The following is a 23,878-nucleotide window of genomic DNA, read 5'->3' on the forward strand; positions in this document are numbered from 1 at the left end:
CATGTCCTCGGGGGGTGCGGGGGATGGGTCGGGAGGTAGGGCGGGGGTTGGGAGGCAAGGGAGGTAAAGGGAACAAGGGTGTTTATCGGTTGTGAATTGGGTCATGGAATGTAGGTACATTGACAGGTAAGTCTATAGAGTTGGCGAAGATCCTCCAGAAGAGAAGGGTCAATATAGCGTGTGTCCAAGAGACAAGGTGGGCAGGGTCGAATGCGAGGGACACGGACGGGTATAAACTTTGGTACTCAGGAACCCATAAGGGTAAGAATGGAGTGGGTATTTTGATGGATAGGGAACTTCGAGAGTCTGTGGTTGAGGTTAGACGAGTGAATTGTCAGTTGATGATTATTAAGTTGGTGGTAGGTTAGTGCACCCTATACATCGTTAGCACCTATGCGCCTTATGCGGGCCTAGATGAGGAGGTTAAACGATGCTTTTGGAAGGGGTTAGATGAGATTGTACGTCAGGTACCACCTGTTGAGAAGTTATTTATAGGAGGAGATTTCAACGGTCATATTGGGTCAACCGCAGGTGGGTATGACGACGTGCATGGAGGCTTCGATTTTGGGGAGAGGAATGGAGGAGGAACCTCGTTACTGGACTTTGCTAAGGCTTTTGGATTGGTAATTGCAAACTCTAGCTTTCCGAAGAGGGAGGAGCATTTGGTTACTTTTCAGAATGCGGTGGCACAGACTCAAATTGACTATCTCCTCCTCAGGAGGCGTGACAGAGGGTTGTGCAAGGATTTCAAGGTGATTCCATGTGAGATACTCGTGACGCAACATAGGCTCTTGGTGATGGACGTTGGTATTATGGTAAAGAAGAGGAAAATGTCTGCTCGAGGAAGACCGAGAATCAGGTGGAGAGCCTTAACTAAAGATAAAGCCCAAGAGTTGGAGGGGCGGTTGGCGGCTTTGGGAGCTTGGAGGAGCAGTGGTGACGCAAGCACTATGTGGTCAATAACAGCAGACTGTATAATGGAGGGTACGAGAGAGGTGTTAGGGGTCTCGATGGGCATCTCCGACAGGCACAAAGGTGACTGGTGGTGGAATGAAATGGTACAAGGTAAAGTGGAAGCAAAGAAGGAGGCGTACCGGACGTTAGTGGGGAGCATAGCTAAGGAGGAGAGGCGAGCGTGCATGGATAAGTATAAGGTAGCTAGGAAGGACGCGAAGCTGGCGGTCACGGAGGCTAAGATTGCGGATTATAGTCGTATGTACGAGGAACTAGGAGAAAAGGCGGGGAGAAGAAGTTATTTAGGCTGGCCAAGCTGAGAGAGAGGAAAGCTCGAGATTTAGATCGAGTGAGATGCATCAAGGATGACGATGGTAGAGTATTGATAGAATATTCCCAAATTAAGACGAGATGGTAGACTTACTTTCAAGAACTTCTTAACGAAGTAGGGGATCAAGATATTGTGCTCGATGAATTGGAGCATTCCGAGAGTCACAGTGACTCTAGGTACTGCAGGCGCATCAAGGTTGAGGAGGTCACGGTAGTTATGAGTAAGATGAGTAGGGGAAAAGCGACTGGGCCTGACGAGATTCCAGTAGAATTTTGGAAGTGTGGGGAGAAAGCAGGTTTAGAGTGGTTAACTAGGTTATTGAATGTTATTTTTAAGGCGAAGAGGATGCTGGAAGAGTGGAGGTAGAGTACGGTGGTCCCACTATATAAGAACAAGGGTAATATCCTGAGCTGTAACAATTATAGGGGTATCAAATTACTAAGTCATACTATGAAAGTATGGGAGATGGTGGTTATAGTGAGGTTGAGGATGACAATGTCCGTTTCCGACAACCAGTTTGGTTTCATGCCGGGTCGATCTACTACAGAAACTATACACCTTGTTAAGAGGCTGGTTGAACAGTACAGGGATAGGAAGAAAGATCTGCGCATGGTGTTTATTGACCTAGAAAAAACGTATGATAAGGTTCCTAGAGAAGTTCTTTAGAGAAGCTTGAAGGCAAAAGGTGTGTCGATTCCCTACATTATGACGATTAAGGACATGTATGATGGGGCGAAGACTCAAGTTAGGACAGTAGGAGGCGACTCTGAGGATACTTCGGTTGTTATGGGGTTACACCAAGGCTCTGCGCTCAGTCCGTTCCTATTCGCCCTGGTAATGGACGCATTGACACATCACATTCAAGGGGATGTGCCATGATACATGTTATTCGCCGATGACATAGTTCTTATTGATGAGTTGCGAACCAGTGTTAACGAGAGGCTGGAGGTTTGGAGACAGACTCTTGAATCTAAGGGTTTCAAGCTTAGTAGGACAAAGACGGAATACCTGGAGTGTAAGTTCAGTGCTGAGCAGAGGGAAGTGGGTGTGGATGTGAGGCTTGAATCACAGGTCATCTCGAGTAGAGGCAGCTTCAAGTACCTTGGGTCGGTTATCCCGGGGGGATGGGAGATTGACGAGGATGTTACACACCGTATTGGGGTAGGATGGATGAAGTGGAGATTAGCATCTGGAGTATTGTGTGACAAGAGAGTGCCACTGATACTCAAAGGTAAGTTCTATAAAGCGGTGGTTAGGCCGGCCATGATGTATGAGGTTGAGTGTTGGCCGGTTAAGAAATCACATATCCAGAGGATGAAAGTAGCAGAAATGAGGATGTTGAGGTGGATGACGGGCATACTAGGATGGATAAGATTAGGAATGATGATATTCGGGAGAAGGTATGCGTGACTCCCATTGATGACAAGATGCGGGAAGCAAGGCTCAGATGATTCGGGCATGTTCAGAGGAGAATCCCAGATGCTCCGGTAAGGAGGTGCGAACGACTGGTTGTGGAGGGCACGAGAAGAGGTAGAGGACGACCTAAGAAGTATTGGGGGGAGGTGATTAGGCAGGATATGGCGAGGTCGCAGATTTTCGAGGACATGGCATTTGATAGGAACATGTGGAGGTCGAGTATTAGGGTTGTAGGTTAGGAGGTAGTCGAGTCTTGTCTTATACCATAACTTCATGAGACTACTTTGGTAAGGATACTATTTTGCTTTTGCTTTGCTTTGTATCATTCTTCTTGATTTCATGTTGTTCCTATTTGTCATATTTGTTCATATTATTTCGGTGGTGTTACTAATATTGTCTTCTTTTGTCTTTTTGTCTTCTTGAGCCGAGAGTCTTTCAGAAATAGCCTCTCTACTTCTTTGGGGTAGGGGTTAGGTCTGCGTACACATTACCCTCCCCAGACTCCACTAGTGTGATTTCACTGGGTCGTTGTTGTTGTTGTAATATGGAATCAGCTGTGGCGCGGCATCAATTTTATTTGAAGTTAAAGTTGAGGTATACTCAAAGGAACAGAAGCAGGAGACGAATTATTCCTAGAATTGTTTTTAATGCCTTTTGGACACTTCTCATATGCTATTCCAATTGTTTGCAGACATTCCAGTCTCTTCTACTCCCTTCAACAGAACAAATAAAGGCAAACCCGAATGCATAACTCGAGGCGGATCTGCAATTCTAAGAAGTTGCGTGTACTATTACAAAGAGGTGAATCTAAAATTTATTTTAACAGGTTCAACTTTTTGGTTCATACGATGAATTCATTACTATTTAAAAATTATAAATTAAATTAATTTTTTCTTACATTTTTAATATATACATATACTTCATATCAGAAGTACTAAGATCGTTGAACCACGCTACATCGTCTACTACTGTTAATTCTAAATCAGTCCATAGATATGCGTGTTGCGTGTGTACCATATCTCAATAAATAAAAAATTATTTAAAAAATATAAAAATATTATATGAAAAATTGAGCAATGAAAGAAAAGTGTATGTTCATGAAAAAGAAAATATTGATTAAAAAATACAAAAATATTATATGAAAAATTTGAGTAATGAAAGAAAAGTGTATGTTCATGAAAAAGAAAATATTGATCTTATAGCTACCTCAACAAAGGAAATTATCATATAAAAGTCCTTATCATTTGTTGACATGTTCAACTTAGATTTATTTCAGTTTCATAATTTATCACCTTTATTTTCACACGTTATTATGCCTCCTTTTTAAGTTTCAACAAGAATGAACAACTCGTGAAGATTTAAGATGGAATAAATTTAACGTATGTTTTGAAGTATTAGCTTAGAAAAAGCTTGTTTCAGAATCTGCTATAATTACCACATAAAAAAACTAATTATTATTCTAAAATAAATATTTACTACACAAGAAACTTAATTACATCACAATTAAAGATTCCCTCATTCTTAATATAAAGAACTGTGATGGCTCGATAGGTCATTTATAATTTTAACCCTTAATTCTGTATTTTAAAATCATGAATAGCTCCGTTTATCCTTTCTCAATTTGCATGCATAGTCCGTATTTTTTTCAAAAGGTTTTTATGTGAAAAATTGATAAAAATATGAAATCATGCTTTAAAACTCATCTGAGTGGACTTCGGTCAATGTTTTGAGCAAACAGACACTGATCTATATTTTGACGGTCCCGATGGGTCCGTATCGTGATTTGAGACTTAAGTGTATGCCCGAAATAGAATTCGAAAGTCCTAGCCCGATTTATCGCAATTTATTGAAAATTTGAAGTTTAATGGTTTAAAGAAATTTTAAGTTTGACCGAAGTTTGACTTTGATGCTATCGGGTCTAGATTCTAGTTCAGAACTTGGTATAAGCTCAGTGTAAAACGGAGTTGATTTGACGTGATTCGGATGTCCGGATGAGAAATTCATTCGTTTTAGAATATGATTCAGAGTTCTAGGTGTTATTGTTGTATTTTGATCGTGCCAGCGAGTTCATATGATGTTTTTAGACTTGTGTGTGTGTGTTTGGTTTGGACCCCTGAGGGCTCGGGTGAGTTTCGGATAGGTTTCGGAGTGGTTTTGGACTTAGGAAAAATAGCTGGTACATCTGGTTTTGGTGCTAGTCTCTGATCTCGCAATTGCGAACATTCAAATTCTTGTCAAGTTGAATTTGTGAACAATTTCTTCGCATTTGTGAAGAGGGTTTGGGTCAGCAAAAGATCGCATTTGCGATCAAAAGGTCGCATTTGCAGAGGACAAGAGTTCGCATTTGCAAAGCCATTCGCATTTGTGGGGTTCGTAATTGCGAGCCCCAGTTCGCGATTGCGACATCTGCGTCAGGTCAAAAGCTGAGAAAGCCGGGATTTTAGCTTATTCTTTCATATTCTCAACCCTAAACATCCTAGAGGCAATTTTTCCAAGAACTTTTCTTCCTAAATTCATTGGTAAGTGACTTTAATCTACTTTCTTTCAATTACCCGTTATATTTCTATCACGAGCCAAATCGGAGGGCCATGATGGGCACCCAGTACCTTACTCAGCCGAGTACCAACCTACCCTATCTTTCTTATCACATCATCATGGGTAAATGGGCCAGAAGGGCCATCATGAGATAACTAATAAGACCTAAAGGGATGCTAGACATAGGACGACCAACATGATATAGGAACTTATACATGTGACATACTGGCCTATAAGGCCGACATAATCATTTGTATACTCAAAACATAGGCCGACAAGGCCATAAAGTATCCATATACATGACATCCATCTAAAAGTCTCTAAGAATACATAAACATCATAAAGGTCGGAACAGGGTCCTGCCATACCAATCAATACACGTCCAAAATCATATTGATCAAATAGGCAACTCTGGAGCAAATGGAATGCACCAACACCTTCCGCTGAGCTGATAGCCTACTAGGAGGACTGTCAACCTGTCTATCGGGACCTGCGGGTATGAAACGCAGCATCCCCGGGAAAAAGGGACGTCAGTACGAATAAAGTACCGAGCATGTAAGGCAGTAAAACATAAATAAGAACAGTAATGTAAAAGAGATAGAGGAGATACAACATGTAGCATCTGAGTGCCTCTGAGGGCTACTAGCATGAAATGCGTGATACATATACGTACATAAACTTTTAAAAAACATACGCCTCTCTGGGCATCATATCATACCCGGCCTCGAATAAACCCGGTAAAAATATACCCGGTCATCATAAGGCTCGGTAGAATCGTACCAGACTACGTGAAGCTTGGTAAAATCTAATTGATCAGTGGTTGCATAATAGGTGTCATGCCCGGTCGACTATAGCGCGACTCGGTAGAGTAAAATAGATACATATACATAATATATGTTGGACTCATGGAATCACATTCTCAACCTTCCGGGGGTGCCGTAAGGTCGTTGCACCTTCAATTAACATTATGTACATCATACCATCAATATGAACTTCAATAGGATTCAAGGATCATACATACTTTCTTACAATAATTTTATGAGGAAAGAACAACATGGACAACCTTAGTTGCTATGAGTAGATCTGTTATAAAATAGCGTATCGTTTATGTTCATTTCACTTTAGATCATGCCAAAAGAAATAAGAAAGTGTCTTAATATACCTTTGCATTCTTCTCTCCAATTGTCAACCAAGCTCAACATGATCTTCTTACGTCTACAATGAGTATCTCGAATTTGCCGTCATCATATAAGTATTGTGACTCTCATATTTAAAACTCAATATTCTAAAAGAAAATAGACAGCACCTCCCTTATTTTTACTACATCTTATAAGTTACTAAAGTCACCAAACAGCCCAAACAATAACAATATAATTCACAATATGCTCTCTGATTACTTCAACAACCATTTTGAATGGCAAGCTCGATTTACAATTAACAAAATGTAATTTAATCCAATTCCTTTTCCATGAATCTTCCTATAATCTTATATAACATCATACGTTTACTTACCATATCATTTTTATCCCAAAACATCAATAAGAATAATCTTCAAAAATAGTCCACACACCTACCACCTTAACATTTATCGTCAACCTCTTATTTTTCGTGTTATCTTCTTCAATCAACTGAATTAGCACATAGATAAGATTAACAACAGAAGACACAATACAAACTATTTATAATAATTTCCAACCACAACAAATCATATATATAGCCTCAGCACAACCCACAAAAAAAAAGATAACGATTCCTTATGCCATGTTAATTACTATCTTGTAGATTTTCACTCAAGCAACTCAACCAAAAAATGAATAACCTTAAGAAAAACTAAGAACATGATTTAGTTACCTTAGGAAGTATAAAACTTGAAATCCCCAGTGGGTGTACCTCACAACGACCCTCAATCACACCACAACACTATAGGAGTTGTATTTTCTTCTTGAATCAACTTTTGTGTTCAAGTTGGTGCGTAAACACTTGTATTTCTCCTTGAAACTCTAATATATATGAGGGAGGGACTTATTAATACCTTAATAAACAAGATAAACACAAAATTTGAGGTTACATAACTTTGAAGTACCCTCCAAAACAGCCACAAGATGAAGAACTACGATCTAGCAAGCACCATGGGGTTTCTAGTGCTGGATTCATATTATTATCTTAGGTTTTTATCATAGAATCATGGAGCAACCATTGGAGATAATTTAGGAGAATGTAGGAAATGTTATGGGCGAGATAAATGAGTTAAAACTATATAGAATTGACTTAAATACAAGCTGGAGTTTTGCACCGACTTTGTGGGTCCCATGGGAGCTGCTTGAGCAGTCTTGCAAAAATGCGAGTATCTCTCTACTTCGATGTCGTATTGACGAACGATTAAGTGAGTAAGAAACTAGACTCGTAGATCTTAAATTTGGTAGGTATATCAACCCGTAATTATATTTTTAGAAAAGCTCAGCTACATTAAACCTAATTTTCAGCACATTTATGAATGTAACTTGTGATGACCTTTGCCAACTTTTGTTCCACAACTCGCTTGACTTCAAATCTCAACATACGACTATAATACAACTATAATAACTCATAACATAACCTTCTTATCATGTTAAGAACCCTAGTGTCACCCCAAAAGGTCATGTTATTACATTCCCAACTTGTCGACTTTCGACGAAATTTATTTTCTTCAATTCGTTTAGCTTCTAAGCCTTCTCACCCTCTTGGTACTTGTTATTCATGATATTTATATACTTGTAACTTTCAAGGTAACATGATTAACTTATTTTATATACTTCCAAATATAATCTCATTTTGTAAATTACATCAATTGACTTACGACGTACTCTCACGTACGAAAACATGGGGTGTAACAATTTCACAAGTTTTTAATATTAAATCTAGGATTTTTATGGTAGAAATTAGGTATTTGGGTAGAATTAAGGATTTTTATAACTTTGGAATTTAGACCTCAAATTGAGGTTGGATTTCGAAACTAATTACATAACCGAACTGGGGAGAATGGGTAATCGGGTTTTGGTGCGAATTTCGGGTTTGGACCAAGCGAGCCCAGGGTTGAATTTTGTTGACTTTTTCAATAATGATCTAAATTGAATTTCTTTCAATAATTGTTAAAGCTTATTTTGCATCATTTGGCAATAATTTGTTAGATTGGTTGATTTGGAGGCTTGTTCGAAAGGCAAGGTCGTGGTTGAACTTTGAGTTGATTGTGGAATGAGGTAACTGTTGGGTCTAGCCTTGATTTGAGGGGATAGGAACCCTTGAGCTATGTGCTACATAAATTTCATGTGTAGCAGCATATATGCGAGGTGACGAGTGTCTATACACCACCAATCACGTGTTTCTATGCTTACTCGTACTTCATTAATTATATTGTTCTATACTATAATTGTTACATGCCTTAACTTCTTCCTATGCCTTAACTTATTACTTGTCATCTACTATCCTCACATTATAAATGTAAATCCCTTTCATTTTTCCATGCTTAATTGATAATTGCCTTAATTGTCTTATTTGTACCTGTTACCTACCATATATTTGAGTTGTCTTGTTGTTCAGTGTTAATTGTAGTCTTTCATGATATGGTACGAGATTCCTACGTTACTTGTAGCTTTCACATTCGTTAATCGTAGAAATTCTTGTGATTAGGATTGTTAAATTGGTTGCATTTGTTGATTTATTTATGGATCGGATTGCACGCCATAACAGGTGGAATAAGGGTAAATTTATATTCATACGGTAGATCGGGTTGCACACTGCAACAGGTAAAATAAGGGTAGATTGATATGGTGAAATAAGGGTGAATTATGATATTGGCTATGATTATATGGTAGGATAGGATTGCACACCGCAACACATATTTATTTATTATTACTGATAGTTATATGGAGGAATAAGAGAGAATTGTTGTACGGTGGGATTGGGTTGTGCGCCACAACAAGTTTATGCGACTTACTTTCCTTGTTGTATTGTGTTGGCTTTGGTGTTTTCGTACTAGACTCTAAGGATTGGTATTTCTGGTATTTACAAGTGTTCCTTGAGGATTGAGTTATTTCCATGAGTGAAATGCCTTATTTCATTTCCGTATTTTCCTTTCCTGTCAATATTTTATATTCATACAGGTTATTGTAAGTGACTACCATAACCTCATCACTACTTCATCGAGATTAGGCTCGGCACTTACAGAGTACATGGAGTCGGTTGTACTCATACTACACTATGCACTTCTTGTGCAAATTTTGGAGTCAGTCCCAGCGGCGCTCCGCATATTGATCGGGTCGGCTATTGAGTGTAGACTTGAGGTATAGTTGTTCAGCATTTGCAATCCCCTAGAGTCCCCTTCTTCTTTATCTTAGCTGTGTATTCTCCTTCATACATCTTTACTTTTATTCAAACCTTTATTTGTACTATTCTAGTAGCTCATGCACTTGTGACGCCAGATTCGGGGATGTATTAATATATTTTTGTTGTATTGGGTTTTCACATTTTATTTCGGTTCCATCTCAATTCTTTAGTAATTGGATTCATCTAAATTCAATTTGTTTAAAAACTGCTTAAAATGTATTTAACGTTGGTTTGTCTGGCAAGTGAAATGTTAGGCGCCATCACGGTCCCGAAGGTGGGAATTTCGGGTTGTGACAAGTTGGTATCAGAGCACTAGGTTGCCTAGGTCTCACGAGTCATGAGCAGGCTTAGTAGAGTTTGGAGGATCGGTAAAGAGACGTCTCTACTTATCTTCTAGATTCTATGAAGTTTAGGAACAATTTCACTTATATTCTTCTCTATCGTGTGATTTTATAATTATTGATGATTGAACTCTTCTATTATTATTCTCTCGCAGATGGCGAGAACACGTACTGCATCTACCACAGCACAGCAGTCGGAGCCCCTAGTGGGAACTCCTACTAAGGGCAGAGGTACAAGTCGAGGTCACACCAGAGACAGAGGCAGAGGCAGAGCTCGGGCAATAGTACTAGTAGTGGTGCCTCAAGTAGATTTTGATGAGCAGGTTCTAGCCAGATTGTACCTGATGGACCATCTCAGGTCCCGGAGGGGTTCATAGCCACTCAAGTGCTTCAGGATGCCCTAGTCCATTTGGTAGGCCTTATAGAGAGTGTGGCCAAGGCCGGTACATTTTCGGTAGCACCATCCATCTCTTAGGCTGGGGGAGGAGTATAGACTCCCGCTATTCACACTCTGGAGCAGATGGCTCCCAAGTATCAGACCCTAGCAGCCCCATCGGTTGGGGTAGTTCAGTCGGTTATTGTGGCACAGGCCGGTGATAGGCCCACCATGTCTCCTGAGGTTTATTGAGATTGGACTGGTTTACTAAGCTCTTTCCAGCTCACTTCAGTGGTGCACCTTATAAGGACCTACTAGACTATCTTGACCGCTGTCATGACATTCTGCGGAACATGAGAATAGTTGAGACCAATGGGGTAGATTTTGTTGTGCTTCAAATGACTGGTTCAGCCAATATGTGGTGGAGATATTATATGTTGACCAGACAAACTGGGTCGCCTGCACTTACTTGGGATTAGTTCTCATAGTTATTTCTAGAGAAGTTCATCCCTGTCACCCTGAGAGAGGAGTATCGCATGAAGTTTGAGCGCCTTCAGCAGGGTAGTATGACTATTACCTAGTACAAGACTCTTTTTGTATACCTAGCTCTTCATGCCATTATTTTGCTTCCTACTGAGAGGGAGAGAGTGAGGAGATTTATTGATGGACTCACTTACACAATCAGGCTACAATGGCTAAGGAGACCGGGAATGATATTTCCTTCCAAACGGCTACAGATATTGCTAGACATATCGACATGGTTTGTGCTCAAGAGAGGGAGCAGGTGTCTGATAAGAGGCCTCGTCATTCCAGTGGTTTTAATGGTGCCTTATCTGGAGGTAGGAGTACTTTTGGTAGAGGCCTTCCTCTTAGTCCATTTCAGTCAGTGCTTCAGGCATCTTACAATGCTTCAGGGAGTCATGGTCCTTATGTGCCTTATTCTGGGCAGCTATCCTATAGTGCACCATCAGCTCCTATCAGTGCTCTCCCGATTTAGAGTTATCACCGTAATTATCTAGACTGTTTAGGTCAGTTTCAGTTTCTGCAACCACAACAACAAGATGGGTGTTTCGAATGTGGTGGCATTGGGCACATCAAGAGGTCTTTTTCAAGATTATTGGGCAACATGCCACAATAGAGTTCTCGTGCCATTATTCTGGCACCGGTCGCACCACCGCTTGCTCAGCCGGTTAGAGGCAGGGGTCAAGTAGCTAGAGGTGGAGGTCAGGCTGTTAGACGTAGAGGTAAGACCATTAGAGGTGGAGGCCAGCTTGCTAGAGCCCTTCATAGAGGCGTAGTTTAGAGTGGTGGGGCCCAGCCCCCATTTTATGCTTTTCGAGCTAGGCCTGAGGTTGAGTCATCTAACATCGTTATCACAAGTATAGTTACAGTCTACCATAGAGATGCTTCAGTTCCATTTGATGGATGCTTTATTTATTCCTATGTGTCATCCTATTTTGCTTCTAAACTGGATGTGCCTCATCATTCTTTGAGTGCTCCTGTGTATGTGTCCACGCCTATGGTGATTCTATTATTTTATATCATGTATATCACTCGTGTGTGGTTACTTTTGGGAGTCTTGAGGCTAGCATAGATCTCCTACTTCTTGATATGGTAGATTTTGATATCATTTTGGGTATGGATTTGTTATCACCTTATCATGCTATATTCGATTATCACTCCAAGACGGTGACCTTAGGTTGCCTCGATTAGAGTGGAGAGGGACTCTTGGCCATTCTACAAGTAGGGTTATCTCTTATATGAAGGCTCAACGTATGGTTGAGAAGGAGTGTCTAGCCTATTTGGCTTATATTCATGATTCCAGTGCAGAGGTTCCTTCCATGGATTCGGTACCAATTGTTCGTGAGTTTCCAGAGGTGTTTCCTATAGATCTGTTGGGGATGCCATCCGATAAATATATTGACTTCTATATTGATTTGGCTCCGGGCACTCAGCCCATTTCTATTTCACCATACTGTATGGCCATGCCAGAATTGAAAGAATTTAAGGAGTAGCTGCAAGACTTGCTTGATAAGGGCTTCATTAGACCTAGTGTCTCGCTCTGGGGTGCGCCTTTGTTGTTCGTGTAAAAGAAATATGGATTGATGAGGATGTGTAAAGACTATTTGTAGTTTAACAAGGTCAATATCAAGAGCAAGTATCCATTGCCAAGGATTGATGACTTATCTGATAAGCTTCAGGGTGCAAAAGTATTTTCGAAGATTGATTTGAGTTCTGGATACCATCAATTGAGGATTAGGGCATCCTATATCCCTAAGACATCTTTTCGGACTTGGTATGGGCATTATGAGTTCATAGTGATGTCATTTGGGTTGACAAATTCCCTAGTAGCATTTATGGATTTGATGAACCGGGTGTTCAAGCCCTATTTGGATTCCTTTGTGATTGTACTTATTAATCATATCTTGATCTAATCTCGTAGTTGAGAGGAGCATGAGCGGCATCTTTGGATTGTACTTCAGACTCTAAGAGATAGCTAGTTATATGCTAAGTTTTTAAAGTGTGAGTTTTGGTTAGACCCGGTTGCCTTTTTAGGGCATGTTGTATCGGAGAGGATATAAAAGTGGATCCTAAGAAGATTGAGGCAGTGCAGAACTGCTTAGAGATTTGGAGTTTCCTGGGTTTGGCGGGTTATTACCGCCGGTCATGGAGGGGTTTTCCTTCATAGCAGCCCCATTGACCAGATTGACCCAAAAGGGTGCCCCATTCAGATGGACGGATGAGTGTAAGTTGAGATTTCAAAAGCTTAAGACTACTTTGACTACAGCGCCAGAATTGGTGTTTCCCATCGGTTCAGGATCTTACATAGTGTATTGTGATGCATCTTGTATTGGGCTTAGTGCAGTATTGATGCAAGATGGCAGGGTGATTGCATATGCGTCGCGGCAGATGAAGGTTCATGAGAAGAATTACCATGTTCATGATTTGGAGTTGGCAGCCATTGTTCATGCACTAAAGATTTGGATCCACTATCTTTACGGTGTGTCGTGCGAGGTATTCACGGATCATTGGAGTCTACAATATTTGTTCAAACAAAAGGATATCAATTTGAGGCATAGGAGGTGTTTGGAGCTGTAGAAAGGCTATAATATCACAATTTTGTATCACCCTGGGAAAGCCAATATGGTGGTTGATGCCTTGAGTAAAAAGGCGGTAAATATGGGTAGCCTTGCGTACATTCTAGTTGGTAAGAGACCGCTTTCATCAGATGTTCAGGCTTTGGCCAATCAGTTCATGAGGTTAGATGTTTTAGAGCCCAGTCGTGTTCTAGCTTGTACAGTTGCTCGGTCTTCCTTGTATGAGTACATCCGAGAGCGTCAGTATGATGATCCTCATTTGCTTGTCCTTAAGAACATAGTGTGGCACTGTGGTGCCAAGCAGATTATTGTTGGAGATGATGGGGTTTTGAGGATGCAGGGTCAGATTTGTATGCCTAATGTGGATGGGCTTTGTGAGTTGATTCTTGAGAAGGCCCACAATTTTTGGTGTTCCATTCATCTAGGTATCGCCAAGATGTATCGGGGCTTGCGACAACATTATTGGTGGAGAAAGATAAAGGGCATTGTTGTGTATGTAGCTCGGTGTCTAAATTGTCAACAGGTTAAGTTCGAGCATCAGAGGTCTGGTAGCTTGCTTCAAAAGTTAGAGATTCCTGAGTAGAAGTAGGAACGTATTACTATCGATTTTGTTGTTGGACTCCCACAGACTCAGAGGAAGTTCGATGAGGTATGGTACATTGTGGACATGTCGACCAAGTCAATACATTTCATTCATGTGCCAGTTACCTATTCTTCAGAGCGGTTGGCTGAGATCTACATTTGCGAGATTGACCATCTTCACGTTGTGCCCAAGTCTATGATTTTTGATCGAGGTACGCAGTTTACCTCGCACTTTTGGAGGGTAGTATAGTGTGATTTGGGCACGCAGGTTGAGTTGAGTACATCATTTTATCCCTAGACGGACGGACAGTCCGAGCGCACTATTCAGATATTGGAGGATAAGTTTTGCGCTTTTGTTATGGATTTCGGGGGTTTTTAGGATCAGCTCTTTCCACTTGCAGAATTTTCCTACAATAACAGCTACCAGTCGAGTATTCAGATGGCTCCTTATGAGGCAATATATGGGAGGCAGTACCGTTCTCCAGTTGGATGATTCGAGTCGGGGGAGGCTCGGTTGTTCGGTACAGATTTGGTACAGGATGCCTTGGATAAGATCAAGATTATTGAAGATCAACTTTGAACAGCTCAGTCTAGGCTGAAGAGTTATACCAACCGTAGAATTCGCGGTGTTGCATTCATGGTCGGAGAGAGGGTATTGCTCCGGATTTTGGCCATGAAGGGTGTGATGAGGTTCGGAAAGAAGGTCAAGTTGAGCCCTAGGTATATCGGATCTTTTGAGATTCTTGAGAGAGTGGGTGAGGTGTCATACAGGCTCGCATCGCCATCTAGCTTATTAACAGTCCATCCGGTGTTTCATGTGTACATATTCCGGAATCATCACAATTATCCATCCCATTTGTTAGATTTTAGCTCAGTATTGGACAAGGATTTAACTTATGAGAAGGAGTCGGTGGCTATTCTAGCCCGGTAGGTCCGACAACTGAGGTCTAAGAGTTATCCTTCAGTTTGAGCGCAATAGAGAGGCCAGCCAATTGAGGCATCCACTTGGGAGTTCGAGTCAAACATGCAGAATAGATATTCACACCTTTTCACCAGTCCAAGTACTTTTCTATTTTCGTTCGAGAACGGATGTTTGTTTTAGAGGTAGAGAATGTGATTACTTTTCTATTTATAGTTTTAACCCTCAATTCTATATTTCGAAATCCTGAATAGCTATTTATAGTTTTGGACTTGCATACGTATTTTGTTTGGAGCCCCGAGGGCTCGGGTGAGTTTCGGATAGGCTTCAGAGTGGTTTTGGACTTAGGAAAAATAGGTGGTGCATCTGGTTCTAGTGCTAGTCTCTGATATCGCAATTGCGAGGTCAATGTTCATAATCGCGAACATTAAATTCCTATCAGCTTTGCTTTTGCGAGCCATTTCTTCACATTTTCAAAGAGGGGTTGGTCAGCAAAAGATCGCATTTGGAATCAAAAGGTTACATTTGCGGAGGACCAGAGTACGCATTTGCGAACAAATCAACGCAAATGCAATGATAGCAGAGGTGTGGGATTCTTCACATTTGCGAAGCCATTCTCGCATTTGTAGGGTTTGTAATTGCGAACCCCACGTCGCAATTGCAACATCTACGCTTGGTCAAAAGCTGAGAAAGACAGGATTTTAGCTCATTCTTTCAAATTCTCAAACTTAAACACCCTAGAGGCGATTTCCCCAAGAACTTTTCTTCCTAAATTCATTGATAAGTGACTTTAATCTACTTTCTTTTAATTACCCATTACATTTCACAACTTTTCAACATTAAATCTAGGATTTTCATGGTAGAAATTAGAAATTTGAGTAGAATTTGAGAGTTTTGTAAATTTGGAATTTAGACCTCGAATTGAGGTCAAATTTTGAAACTAATTACATTACCAGGCTCGAGGGTGAATGGGTAATCGGGTGTTGGTTCGAATTTTAAGCTTGGACCAAGCGAGCCCAGAGTTGACTTTTTAAATAATGATCTAAATTTAATCTCTTTCATTCGTGAGTAGTTTCTAAAGCTTATTTTGAATCGTTTGGTTAATAATTTATTAGATTTGATTGGTTTGGAAGCTTGTTCAAAAGGTAGTGTCGTGGTTGAAGTTTGAGTCAAGTGCAAAGTGAGGTAAGTATTGGGTCTAATTTTTATTTGAGGAGATAGGAACCCTTGAGCTATGTGCTATGTAAATTTCATGTGTAGCAGTGTATTTACGAGGTGACGAGTATTTATGCGCCGCCAAATACTTGTTTCCATACCTACCCGTACTTCACTAATTATAATGTTCCATGTTTTAATTGTTACATGCCCTAATTGCTTCCTATGCCTTAACTTACTACTTGTCATTTATTATCCTCGCATTATAAATGTAATTCCTTCTATGTTTCCATGTTTAATTGATAATTGCCTTAATTGTCTTACTTGTACCTGTTAACTGTCATACATTTGACTTTTCTTTTTGCTCAGTGTTAATTGTACTCTTTCATGATATGGTACGAGATTCCTTCTTTACTTGTAGTCCATCACATTTGTTAATCATAAAAATCTTAGTGATTCAGATTGTTAAATTGGTTTCACTTGTTGATTTATGAATGGATCGGATTGCACGCCGCAACAGGTGGAATAAAGGTGATTTTATATTGATACGGTGGGATCGGGTTGCACGTCATAACAGGTGAAATAAGGGTGAATTATGTATTGACTTTGATTATATGGTGGGATTGGGTTGCTGATAACTAGGGATTATGATGCATTTTACACTCCTTCTTACTTGAGTTTTGATTAAAAATGTGTACAAAATAATCCTAAAGGCTTACGTGTTGTACTTGTTTGCAGGGTTTGGTCAACAAGGTGACAATTCGTCAAAAACCAGCTCATAAAGGAGCCAAACATGCACAAGTACCACGAACAAGTCCAAGCACAGTGCAACAGGTCCACTGCGGCCGCACTCCATTCTGTGCGGTCCGTAGTGAGGAGGTTCAGAGAGGTGCCTATTTCAGGAAATCAAGCATTGCGGCCGCAGAGCATTTCATGCGGACCACAATGAACCCACCGCGGCCGCACTCGATATTGTGCGGTTCGCAATGATGAAGTTCAAAGATTTGAAGATTTGGAGCTAATTTCCAATGCGGTCTGTGAGCACGTGATTTTTGACTCACGAAAACTACTCCAAAATAAAAAAAAATAAAATAAAAAAAGAAATAAAACGATTTTGTTTAGTATGTAGTTTTTAGAATTTTGTGTGGCATTTATTAATTATTTGTGTTTTGTCCGTAAATATTTACTTTGTCATAGTAAAATGAAAAAATAAAATACAAATACATGTTGCATGCATATATAGGATTTAATTATGCATTTAAGAATTAAAAGGGAAAATCACAAAAAATTATGAATTTAATCTATTTTGTTATTTAAATTATGTCATTGTGGGATTAATGTTTTGTTTATGTGTTAATAGTTGTTAAAAAAGTAATTAATTTTTTGTAAGAGTAATTTTGTTTTTATAATTAAAATTAGGATTTTTATAATTAGAAATAAAATTAGGAAATGGAAAATAATTTATAAAAGGTAAAAAATCGGACCTGGATTGAAATCCAGGCCCAAACAAAATCACTTCCCCACAGCCCAGTCCAAACAACCCCAGGTCCGGTCCAATTCAAAACCAATACCAAACGACGACGTTTGGTCATATTTCATCAAGGGCCGTTGGATCAAATCCATCCAACGGCTAAGATCCCACACCCTTTACCCGGAACCCTCTACCCGACCCATTGCCCCGATCCAACCCTTTCCCTCAACTTAAACCAAACGACGTCGTTTGGTTAAGTGAACTGATCCTGACCGTGTATCTTACTTGATCGGATGGTCAATATCCATCCACCCCATCCATATATAAGTCCAAATCCCTACCCCGGCCCCCTAACTAAACACCCCCCCTCTCTACTGTTAATCGTCATCTCCGAAATCACACCCCTATCCCTAGACGCCTTAACTCTTCATCGCCTGAAACCCGGCGGCAACAACGCCGCCGGTCACCACCTGAACACCCTCGACTCCTCACAACCCCCTCTTTACGGATCTGGTGTCAGTTTCCTTCGAATCAGGCCCCAACTCTTTGAATCTTAAATCGAAGGTTAGCCTGAAAACCTTATCTTCTCCAATGGCCTCCAAATTAACACCACAGCTTCCCCTAACTACCCTCACTACGGATTTGTTAGTAGCATGGTTCGAATCCTCCTGGAACTACTCGAATCTTCATTTGAAGATTCGAGTGAAACCTGACCCAATCCCAACCTGCCTCAAACTCACACCAGTTATCCACCTGACCCCCCTCGTGCCTAAAACACCATTGGTTTGATTCAAATATACCTAGAAATGTTTGGATTTGAAATCAAAAAATCTGAAACCCTAAAAATTTCCAGTCATGGAATTTTTCCAATTCAAATGAGGGATTGAGGTCTAAGAGACTTTAATCGAGGTATTCTCAATTGAGAATACTTCGAATAAAGTCTGTTCAGCCTCAAAAAGGTCCGAATCCAAGTTGAAGTCTGAGTCCGTGTAAATTTAAAGATTCAGAGGTATTTTTCCTATTTCTTTTGTTTCCCACATGTATTGTTGTTTGTTTCAGTAACCTGTGTAATTTTTCATATTTTTGTTTATTTAATTCTGTGATTCTGTCTCATACCCGTCTATTTGATCAAATAAGTGAATTGTTTCTGTTGGTTATGTTTGTTTACAATGTGTGTAATCGACTCGATTAAGTTCGTCGATTAGTTATATTATAAAATCCTGTTTCTGAAAATGCTGATTGAAATGATTTGTTTATCTGTTTATAAATTGATTGTTGGAAAATGTTATAGATAGTCAGTTGACTAATACTCGTCAATTAAATCATCTTTGTTTGTAATTCAATAAGATGCTGTGTGTATGTTGATTTCTGAGCATTAAGTTTCAGGGCATTGTCAATATATTGACAATACTCCTGTGTTTGTTTGATCTTAATTCAATGTTGAAGTTCTGTTTAAATTGTTATGTTGAATTCAGTGTGATTTTACAAGTGTTGATTAGACGTAATTGTATTAGAAGGTTACATTCACAGCTAGGATTCAGTCCAAAACTTAAGAAAAGTGGTTATAAGCTGTTATATCAGAAACCAGGTTGATAATTAAGTTTGAACAGATTTTTAAATCTGTTTTGTACTAGATTCTGATTTTTGTATTAAGGGCAGTAATAACAGTAGGATTTCAGGGGTATTTTGGGAATGAAACAGTGAAAGTAATATGATAATGTTAGTATGCTAATAGTGGATTGTTAATGGCTATAATCTAATAGGATAATAGGAAACCAAAGGAAGTGGAGGGGCTGAAAATAAGGAAAAGGTATCCTTAGTGCTGTTTGAATAAGAAAAAGCAGTTCAGTGGCAGATTTTAAGGGAAAATCTGCCTTAGATAACAAAAGGGGGTCCGGGCAGCATTAGGAGAGTAACTTATATAAGAGGAGAGTTGGGACTGATTGAAAAAAAAAGGGAGGATAAGAAAGAGAAAAAAAAACAAAAAGAGAGAGAGAGGAATCTGAAATTTAGAGATTGAAGAGAAAGAATACACATAGAGGGAGACAAAAGAAAGAAAACTAAGCAGAAAAATCAGAAATGGAAATCTGAAGAGGAGGAAGAAAACAGAAAAAGAAACAAAAAAGAGAACACACATATACACACACAATCTGAAACATATGTAGAAGAAGAAAAGAAAAATCAGAAACATACTTTTCTTGAATCTGTCCGGGTCTGTTTTTAGTGGAATTGTTTGGTTCAAATCTGAAATTTTTCTTAAAATTCTGTTACTGCTCGTCTGGTTTCACGGGTCTTGATCAAACCTGCTGAGTTACTGGTATATTCTGTTGTTTTGTTGCTGCCGTTACTGCTGAAATTCACCTCTTCTACCCTCATTTCCAGGTACATATCTATAAACTCATGTCATGAAAAGCTTCAACATAACAAATAAATGAAGTTTGGGATTATAATTATGTCCTTTACTCGTTTAAGTCTATTAATTTAAATTTCAGTTTTGTTTCATGTTGGTTAATATAGTAGTATGCTTGACATGATAGCTATTAGTTAATCATTCCCTTTTGAAGTTCGTATAAGTGTTGTAATAATGTTATCTATTTCAAAGTTTTTTATAAGTATAAGTTGTGTTCGAATTGTCAACATGGTAGAAAGTTGGTCATTAATCCGAACTTGTGATGTTGTTAGCTAAATAAAATAGTATAGAAATATCAAAACTATATTATTAGCTTATTTTGTTAAATATCCGATTTTGTTTAAGGCTAGACAATGTTAATTGTATTTCGTTCATAGATGGCATAATAACGGTTATGTGAATAGCCATGGTAGAAATGCGAATTGATATAATCCGTTTTGTCTATGATGTTGGAATATGATGAATGGTTCAGACATAACACTATGTTGCATGTAATGCCATTTTATTGAGTCAATTTGTATAATAATCCCTTTCTCATCAATTTGATTATTTTATCGTCATAAACAAATTAACTAAGCAATTATAACTTTGGATTAAAAAACAAGTATATGAGAATGAGATGGGATGTATAAGCATGAATTGCAATATTTTATATCAATGATATGTAGAAATAAAGTTTGCACTAAATATAAATAATGTAAACTCTTCAGAAACTGTTAATTTGTTTATCACATTAATTCTTTTCCCAGTTTTATATATGATTCGAAATTTTTATATACTAATGTTGTATTCATGATAAAAAAATGGTTGTATTACCCACAAACAATATTCTTGTTCTACTCGTTAAAATTCGAATGGTTCTTGAGGAATATAATTCATAAAAAAAAATATAATTTGTGGTTGACACTTAATAAATTGAGAATTCTTTTCAAGAAATTTAGAGGCATTTCAAATAGGGATTTCTCATGACTTTCATATAAAATATATGGAAGTAATAAACGATTTGTGGAAAATCTCTACTACTATTAAGAATATTTTGCGTGATTAGGGATGCGTTCGCGCAACCTGATTATATTTCTAAAAGCAATTCGGATTATGCGTTCGCGCAACTTCGAGCGAATATTTAATAAAAAAGGGGTTCTTTGAAAAAAAAAATCAAATTAATCTCATATAACCGGAGATGTGCAGTTCATTATTTAATCATACAAAAGGGGCGAATGTCCTTGATTTTATTTTAAGCACAATTGCGTACATCATATTTTTATATATACAAAACAATATTATCAATCATTCTGTGTACACGTATGCGTGACACGATTCTTTACGTTTATAAATATATATATAATACGAATATACGTACGCGTGATTAGTTTCAAAGAAAATCTTTAATTGAAAACAATCTAAACAAAAGCGGTAATAAAATCGGGCAACAAAAAAAATGTATTTAGTAAATCAAGATAATTAAGCCAAATATAAAAAATGGTTAAGCGACCGTGCTAAAACCACGGAATTCGGGAATGCCTAACACCTTCTCCCGAATTAACAGAATTCCTTACTCAGGATTTCTGGTTCGCAGAATAACAAACAGAGTCATATTCTCCTCGATTCAGGGATTAAAACCGGTGACTTGGGACGCCTTAAAATTCCCAGGTGGCGACTCTGAAACAAACAAACAAATCCCGTTTCGACTGTCCTTTAATTGGAGAAAACTCCTTCGCACCCTCGCGGGGCCGGAAAAGGAGGTGTGACAGCTCTGGCGACTCTGCTGGGGACCGAACCCAGAACCACTGGTTCAGGGTTCAAGAATTCGAGCTTAAAATAATTGTTATAGTTGGCTTTATTTATTATCTGATTTTTTTACATGATATATGCCCAATGTGCTAAATGACACTTTTACCGCTTTAATATTATTTGAATTATGAATATATACAACTGCTACGAAACCCCCTTCTTTCTGAGTCTTCTAAATTTATGGTGCACACGTGCGCGTGGCCCACCTTTCTGTTAAAGTCATACCAAATAAGACGAAGTTGGGACAAGTAACTAGGCCGGGTAGACTTTCGTGCTCCCGGTACGTTGCCCCCACTTCGGCTCAAACTGTCCGTTTGGGTGAGCCAGGTTTAGAACAATCTGCCTCAGGTTTTTCACTTAGAATAACTCAGCCATGTACCGGATCCCTAGTAGGAATGTCTATTTGCATCATGTACATTTGGCCTTGGAGACTCAACACAGGGGTTGGGTCTGTCTAGGACGGTGAACCCGAAATGAAAAGACCATCCTAATGCATCCTACTTGCTCCTTGTGCACTCATTTGCCTCGTATTTGGTTGTTGACCAGCTTAATTGAAAAAAAAATCATTGTGAGAGCCGAGGAATAAAATGAGTTGTTTTAGAAAATACCCAAAAATAGTTTTAAGTTTTGAAAAAAAAAATGTTAATAAAAAAAAAATCAAAAAATAAAAAATCAAAAAATAAAAAAAAATTTATGAGTGTCTGTTTTCAAAATGAGTTTTGATTTTTGTTAAAATTAATTTCAGATACAAAATGAGCACCACACAAAACTCACCGTCCGCAAATGCAGATGAGTTTCTATTTCGGCTTCAGATGTGGTGGTATGAGTTAGGCGAAGATGGTCAAAAATGGGTCATTAAGCATTTGGAAAATCTCACAGATATTATGAAAGTTAAACCACGGGATGATCTGATTGCGGCGTTAGTAACTTTTTGGGACCCTGTTCACAATGTCTTTCGTTTCTCTAATTTCGAGCTTACCCCTACATTAGAAGAGATAGCTGGATATGTTGGTTTTGACAGAGATCTAAGAAATCAAAATCTGATATTCACAAAGGCTCCCTCAGTGCATCGATTCTTCGGTCTTCTAAACATCAGTAATCAAATCAGAAAAAGCAATATTGTTAACGGGTGTTGTTCTTTCAACTTCCTATATTCAAGATTCGGAAAGCCGGATGGGTTTGAAATTCATGAAAAGGGTCTTACTAACAAACAGAACAAAGACAACTGGCAAATTCACCGTCGCTTCGCATTCATGGTGGCTTTTCTAGGAATCATGGTCTTTCCAAACAAAGAACGAACAATCGATATTCGCACAGCGAAAGTCGTACAGGTCCTCACTACCAAGGAAAATCACACCCTTGTCCCGATCATTCTCTCAGACATTTATCGGGCGTTGACCTTATGTAAATCAGGGGCAAAGATCTTCGAAGGGTGCAAAATTTTGTTGCAAATGTGGATGATTGAACATCTCCAACATCACCCCAAGTTCATACAGTATGGTCCAAGCCATGATAATTTCATCGAGAGTTATGAAGAAAGAGTAAAAGATTATAAGTCTCCAGAAGGGATCGAAGCCTGGGTATCTCATCTAAGATCATTAACGGCAAGTTAAATTGAGTGGACTTTTGGATGGCTCCCGGTGAGGGAAGTGATACACATGTCAACCTCGAATAGTTATTTGTTACTATTGGGATTGAGAAGCATCCAGCCATATGCGCCACTAAGAGTTCTAAGACAACTACGGAGATACCAAGTAGTTCCTGATGATGAAGATTTGAGTATGCAAGTAATCGAGCTACACCCTGAAGCCACTCTTCCCGAGGCTCTAATTCAGCAGATGTGGAATGGATGTCGATACTTGAAAAGTGATACTCAAGTCCCAGACACTACAAAGGGTGAGATAAATCCGGGATATGCAAGGTGGTTTGAGAAACGGTCCCGCGTGGATGATGTACCAGAACCCGAGCTAAGAAGGCCAACAAAAAGACCCCATGTTCAAACCTTTAATGATAAAATCCAAGAGCGGTTGACTTGGGGAGAAAAGGAAAAAGGGTACAAAGCAACTATCCATGCCCTAAAGGAAAATCTGAGGAGCCTCAATCTGGAGAAAGATTTGCAAGCACAAGAAGCCGAAGG

The 23,878-nt window shown here is 39.1% G+C and overlaps 2 protein-coding genes across 2 annotated transcripts; both read left to right on the plus strand.

The window, feature by feature from the left end:
* Nucleotides 1-267: 267 nt before the first annotated feature.
* On the plus strand, nucleotides 268-1,274 carry LOC138868928 (uncharacterized). Its single transcript, XM_070146510.1, has 2 exons — nucleotides 268-276; nucleotides 369-1,274. The coding sequence occupies exons 1-2, from the start codon at nucleotides 268-270 to the stop codon at nucleotides 1,272-1,274; spliced, it is 915 nt and encodes a 304-aa protein (XP_070002611.1).
* Nucleotides 1,275-13,459: 12,185 nt separating this feature from the next.
* LOC138868929 (uncharacterized) lies at nucleotides 13,460-13,996 on the plus strand. Its single transcript, XM_070146511.1, has one exon. The coding sequence runs from the start codon at nucleotides 13,460-13,462 to the stop codon at nucleotides 13,994-13,996; it is 537 nt and encodes a 178-aa protein (XP_070002612.1).
* The last annotated feature ends 9,882 nt before the right edge of the window (nucleotides 13,997-23,878 follow it).

The sequence above is a fragment of the Nicotiana sylvestris genome, chromosome 5 (assembly GCF_000393655.2).
Source record: "Nicotiana sylvestris chromosome 5, ASM39365v2, whole genome shotgun sequence".
In the NCBI taxonomy this organism is placed as follows: domain Eukaryota; kingdom Viridiplantae; phylum Streptophyta; class Magnoliopsida; order Solanales; family Solanaceae; genus Nicotiana; species Nicotiana sylvestris.